This window comes from Miscanthus floridulus, chromosome 7 (genome assembly GCF_019320115.1).
Source record: "Miscanthus floridulus cultivar M001 chromosome 7, ASM1932011v1, whole genome shotgun sequence".
Classification (NCBI taxonomy): Eukaryota; Viridiplantae; Streptophyta; class Magnoliopsida; order Poales; family Poaceae; genus Miscanthus; species Miscanthus floridulus.
The window spans coordinates 112480302-112486777 of record NC_089586.1 but is presented as its reverse complement, the minus strand read 5'-3'; the positions used below and the strand labels follow the sequence as shown (position 1 = coordinate 112486777).

Below are 6476 nucleotides of genomic sequence, written 5' to 3'. Positions count from 1 at the left end.
GTAGCACTGACGAGGCAGTAGAGGTGCAAGTGAGGCGCGCAGGGTGCAGTGGAGGTGGAGGCAAAGCTCGTGGCATAGTTGGCTGGGCATGGGATGGTGCGGTGAGCGGTTGCCCTCGACCGCGGCCAAACCTGGCCTTAATGGCATGGCGAAGGGAAAACTCCAAATTGGAGCACGTCATGACATAATTCAAGGTGGGGTGGGGACAATTAGCACACGGACGCTAAGGCGGAGACACGAGCATGCGAAATTTAAGGCAAGCTCCCACGCTCTGGCTCACCGGGGTCACGACGTGACCGTGGCGGGAAGCAGGGGAGGGCGCAGCGGTGGAAACAGCAACGAGCAGTGATGCAGCTGGCACTCTTTGGCGGGACACACAGCAAGCGACAAGCACAAGCGGCCACGGCTGGCTCTGGCTCGTGCGCCACAGCGCCATTAATGGCGGGCCGATGGCGCCACAGGGTGGCATCCCATGTGCGTGGCAGCAAGGCAGCAACGACGCGGTGCAGGAGCACATGGCGGTGCAGTGGCAGCGAGGCCCGGCGTCGCGAGCAAGAGTGCAGCGCGGTGACGGGATGGCGGCGGCAACGTCACAGCGCGACGGGTAGCCAGGCGCAGGGGGCGGGGGGGGGGGGGGGGGGCGACGGCTCGCGTTGACGGCTAGGTGGCTCACCCGAGCGGGAAGCCTGTGGCATCAGCGGCTGGCCAGCGCGTGGCCACGCGCACGCGTGCACGCGCCGACGTCACGACGTCGGGGCAGCGAGCCCGGTGACCGCGCACAGACTGGGAAGTCGACCGAGAACGTGTTGTGCACGGGTTTTAAAGTGATCGAAACCTCTAACCAGTTGCTCCAATCCCCAAACCATTTTTGCTACACCTTAGGGGGTCCATTAGACTACTAGAACAAGCCATAATACTTCACTATCCCTTAACCTAATCTCTTGCGATAAATTGCTAAACATAGTAGTATCTAACAATTGACAGACTTGAAAATTCCTAAGTTTTTGAGCTGAATTTGGTTTCCAATTACGATTTCTAAGTTAGTGAAAATATTTGCTAGTAATATCATTTTTCGACCGCAAGTATTTCATCATCTTCTACAAAGTTCACACTCTCAACTTTATTTAAGCCCCATATATAAGTTCTATAGTAATTTTATTCAATAAAAATTGCTTTACAACCATACTTGATAATTGTACGAATCGTGGAGTAACTTTTCGTTTTACATTCTTATTTATCGTTTTAGTTGAAATACTTCACCTATTCATTTCATCACATGCATTACCCCATAAGTATGATGCTCATGACGTGTTTTAGTAAATGATTTAGGGTGTAACACCGAGGATGTTACACGATACGACATTCATTTTACCCTATAATTTATCACATAATTTTAATGTCCTCCCACTAAGGGCCTATTTGGATCCACCAAATAAACTTTAGCTTAGCTGTTAGAGATCCACATGACCCAGCTAAAAGTTTAGCTGTTTCAACCTAGCTAAATTCAACTAAAGTTTAGCTGAGTTTATTAACTGGTTGATTAGTTTAGTTAAGAGAACTTTTAGTTGGCTAAAGTTTAGCTTTGAAATTTTAGTTAGCTATAAATTTTAGTTGAGTGGATCCAAACAGGGTTTAAATAAATGGAGGGACGCATGACATAAAATCAGTAAAAGCATTCGGCCTGTTCGTTGATTGGTTTCTGAGCTGGTTTAGGCTGGCTGGTGCTGGTTTATTGTGAGAAAAAAATATTATTGATTGGCTGATTTGGGCTGGCTGATATCAATAAACGAACAGGCTGATTGAAGGAATCCAGACCCTTGCATCTGATGAGTTGTCATCAGAAGAATTTGTCACTTTGGAGAATTGCCGTGGTTATCTTCACCACCCGTTTTGGTGTCTTTTAGTTTTACAGTTTTACCTTTTTGTCCTCTCTCTGTCGACTCTGGTCCACAATTTCCTGCTAAGCTTGACCAAAATGCCCCTGCCCGCTCGTGGGGTTGTCTGTGGTCCGATTTGCACCGAGGCGCGAGCCCATTTCTCTCCTCTGCCCCCTGCCCTCCGCTGCACCCGCACTCGTCTTCTCTCCTCCCCTCCGTCACCCGCCTCCTCGCTATGGCAAGGGAGCCTCTCCCGGCCTCTTCCTCCCCTTCCTACCAGACTATCCTTCTACCGCAACCGCAACGGACCTGACGGTTTCCATCCACCTGGCCTCCCTGTCGCGCGAGCTGATCGACCCACGCAAGTGCAATGCCGTCCAGAGGCTAGATCGAGCTGCCGAGCGCTGATCACGGTGAGGCCACCCAGATCCACCCGATTGCCACCCGGACTCCACCCCTGCCTTTTCTTCTTCCGTTCACGCCGCGTGCGCTCTCCTTCCCTCCCTCCCTCTCTCGTGCGGCAACTGGGCGACCGACGACGCCAATACGCCAGGTGCCCAGGTCTTCGTCGGGTCCTTTGCCGGCGACGAGCACACACCAGGTTTGCGCACCCTTTCTCTTCCATTCCTGCTGTGCGAAACCGAGCACACGAACCCTAATTAGCTATTTTTATTCGGATCTGATCTAATTACTAGCGTACGCATGCCTATATGTAAGATTTTTTTTTTGGCAAAAATTATTGGGTATACAATTGTACACCCATGCCCTTTACTGGGTCCGCCCCTGTCCTTAGCCAATGTTCATGTTTTCCGTTAATATAATTGGTTCGTCAGGTTCAATTTTGAAGCATTTACATGCCGCCTTAATAAATTTGTTCCGTTTCTTCCAGGGTATTGTGGAGAGCTACCCATCTGTTTCGGTTTCTGGGAAGAACAGTTTTGGCATAATTTTCACCCTAAGATGCCTGGAATTACAGTGGATGGAGTTGTTGCAGAGGAGGTGCCGAGCGGGGTGAATTCCTCTCCACAGAACGAAAATCTGCCCGCCCCAAAGTCGACGGCAGCTTCAACGATGGCAGCAAGCATGCAAAGCGAGACACTTGAGATGCATGTTGAGGGCTCCGGTGCTGGGGAGCCCTCAATTGAGCAGCTCTACAACAATGTGTGCGAGATGGAGAGCTCAAGTGAGGGTGGCTCCCCATCGCGCGAGAGCTTTGGCTCAGATGGGGAGGAGTCTAGGATTGACTCAGAGCTTCGCCATCTTGTTGCTGGGGAGATGGAGGCCATGAAGGTTATTGAGGAGGAAGAGGAGAATGGGAGTGTTGCCAACGTTGTACCCCCTGCTCCTGCTGAGAATGGGACCCAAGTAAAGGAACAGTCTTCCAATTCGTCCAAGAAGTCGAAGAAGGCCTCAAAATCACAGCTTGAATCTGATGCCTCTGTTGGTCCCAATGGGAAGGCGTCCACTGAGGAAGGTGAGAGCGAGGTCAGCAAACCGGCAAGCCGAGTTGGCCGTCGGCGGAAATCAAATGCCAATCCACAGAATGGAACAGAAGATGCTGGGCTTGATAACCCAGACCTTGGTCCATTTCTTCTCAAACATGCAAGAGACTTGATTGCCTCAGAAAACCCACGGCGGGCACTGAAATATGCTCTCCGTGCAACAAAGTCATTTGAGAAATGTGCTGGTGGAAAGCCAAGCTTGAACTTAGTGATGAGTTTGCATGTCGTTGCAGCAATCTACTGCAACTTGGGAAAATACGAAGAGGCTGTACCTGTGCTGCATCGATCCCTTGAGATCCCTGTAATTGAGGAAGGTCAGGAACATGCTCTTGCAAAGTTTTCTGGTTGCATGCAGTTGGGGGACACCTATGGCATGCTAGGTCAAACTGCACTCTCACTGCAATGGTATGCTTCTGGGCTTGAAATCCAAAAGCAAACATTGGGAGAGCAAGACCCAAGGGTTGGAGAGACTTGTCGGTACTTAGCTGAGGCCCATGTGCAAGCACTACAACTCGATGAAGCACAAAGATTGTGTCAGATAGCCCTTGACATCCACAGGGAGCATGGCGAGACAGCCTCACTAGAAGAAACAGCTGATAGGAGGCTGATGGGTCTAATTTGTGACACCAAGGGTGATCATGAAGCTGCCCTGGAGCATCTAGTGATGGCCAGCATGGCCATGGTAGCCAATGGTCAGGAGACAGAGGTGGCCTCAGTGGATTGCAGCATTGGTGATATCTACCTCTCCTTGGGCCGGTACGATGAGGCCGTGTTTGCTTACCAGAAAGCTCTTACTGTATTCAAGACCAGCAAAGGGGAGAATCATGCAACTGTGGCTTCTGTTTTTGTGCGCCTAGCAGATCTGTACAATAAGACAGGGAAGCTGAGGGAGTCAAAATCTTACTGTGAAAATGCCCTCAAAATTTACCAAAAACCTATTCCAGGGACTTCTCTGGAAGAAATTGCCACTGGTTTAACTGATGTTTCAGCCATATATGAGACAATGAATGAGCATGAGCAAGCACTCAAGTTACTTCAGAAGGCTTTAAAAATGTACAACAATTCTGCCGGCCAACAGAGTACAATTGCTGGTATTGAGGCTCAGATGGGCGTTTTGCACTATATTTTGGGCAATTATGGTGAGTCCTATGATTCCTTCAAGAGCGCGATTGCAAAGCTCCGCACTTGTGGTGAGAAAAAGTCTGCCTTTTTCGGGATTGCCCTCAACCAGATGGGCTTGGCATGTGTTCAAAGATATTCAATAAATGAAGCAGCAGAATTGTTTGAGGAAGCTAGAACTGTTCTGGAACAAGAATACGGGCCATATCATCCAGATACTTTAGGAGTATACAGTAATCTTGCTGGAACTTATGATGCAATGGGCAGGTAAACTCCCTACTTCTTGAACTCAATCGTTGTCTCAACTAGGTGTTGATGATTGTCTGTGTGGCTGCATGCATAATGATTTGCATTCCAATTAGTGATTTGCTGGAAATAGTAGGTGGTATGTAGGGTAAAGGTACACTGTCAAGTGGGAATTCTTTGGTCTTAGTCGACTCTCTTCCAGCTAGGCGTATGATTAGCATCTGTACCAGCTCTTGCTACTCCAATTAGTTGATAAGATATTGATTGGTACAGTATAAAGTTGGATCAATTTAATTGAAGTAGGACCATCTTGCATCATCTTTACTTGCTCGTCACTAGCTGCTCTGTAAAGAAGGGCTGCACATACTTTATCCTTTTGCTTTATCTTTTTCTATTTGTTTTCTTCCTCCCCATTCTCGTGGAAACTTCATCTGCTTTGTAAGGCATGTAGACTTTTAGCTTTATAGTCTGGGTGAAAGAGTACAACTGGCTGGATCAGAAATGTCAGCAGACAGCACCTAGCTTAGCTGGCTAGATCAGATTGCTGAAGCAACGGTACTTTCTTAACCGAAGGAGGAAATATCGCCCATCAGCACCCGTGTCCTTCTAATATGAAAAGTTTGTGTTTCATTTTAGCCATAATTATCTGTTAATATTTGCATTTTGTTTACCAGACTGGATGAGGCCATCGAGATCTTGGAATATGTCGTTGGAATGCGCGAGGAGAAGCTAGGTACGGCAAACCCAGATGTCGACGACGAGAAGCGGAGGCTTGGGGAGCTATTGAAGGAGGCTGGCCGGGTGCGAAGCAGAAAGGCAAAATCACTGGAGAATCTGCTCGAGACCAACCCATATACGGCCACCAAGAGAAATGCAGTTGCGGCATGAATCACTGTTCTGAAATGATAAGGTTTCATGATGAAAGGCGAGTATTATTACTAAGGTATTCAATTGGTTTGTTCAGACGGGGGTAACGGGAATAGTGGTGTTTACCTATATTTAGAAATATATGAAATGTTCAAATTGATGATTGTTGTAAAGTTTCAAATGCTATTATGGTTACTTGTTCAGTGCTCTTTTATACTGTTCTTGAGAAAGCGAGTGGTGGGTTCTGTTTCTCCTTTTCTACCTCTCTGATGTGCGAGCTTGCATTCATCACGGTTGTACCTGCGTTTTTATTACATACATATACATGAAAAAAAATTCAATGCCACAGCTAATTCGATCGCTACTAATTGCAAAATAAATTTGCCAACGAGAACTTGCTGTTGGAAGCTGAAGATGGCAAAAACAATCAATCGACGCGGGCCGGGCCAGTTGTAACACATCCAGTGTGATTCGCTGCTGAAGCCTAAAGATCCGGAACGAATTTATTCGTCTACAAATTTGCGTCCTACCCATCGCAAACATCTTTTTCAGGGGGAAAGCTACCGGCAGTGTCCTATCTGGCAGGACGAATCCGCAGGAGCTCGTAGGACAGTCATTGGTTTCTCCGTTGAATACAAAGCTTGATGTCCTCTGACCGTATATAAAAGGTTGCTCGTCTGATGGAAACATCGCAAATTCCCTGTTCATGCTGAGCTGAAATTTTTACTGTTTATGCTGGAAACACTGTTTATACTGAAACGTTGTGAGAGAAAAATACTACTCTGGCTGGAAAAATAAGCTAAACAAGCCAAAGTTCAGCTCAGCCGAACAAGCTCATAGGGAAACGGAGAGCTAACATTGATAT

The 6476-nt window shown here is 47.7% G+C and overlaps 1 protein-coding gene across 1 annotated transcript; it reads left to right on the top strand.

The window, feature by feature from the left end:
- Nucleotides 1-2039: 2039 nt before the first annotated feature.
- Nucleotides 2040-5845, top strand: LOC136467596 (protein KINESIN LIGHT CHAIN-RELATED 2-like). The gene is made up of 3 exons (XM_066466353.1): nucleotides 2040-2478; nucleotides 2767-4765; nucleotides 5419-5845. Exons 2-3 carry the CDS (start codon nucleotides 2838-2840, stop codon nucleotides 5630-5632), a joined length of 2142 nt encoding a protein of 713 aa, XP_066322450.1. The 5' UTR covers nucleotides 2040-2478; nucleotides 2767-2837; the 3' UTR covers nucleotides 5633-5845.
- Nucleotides 5846-6476: the final 631 nt, after the last annotated feature.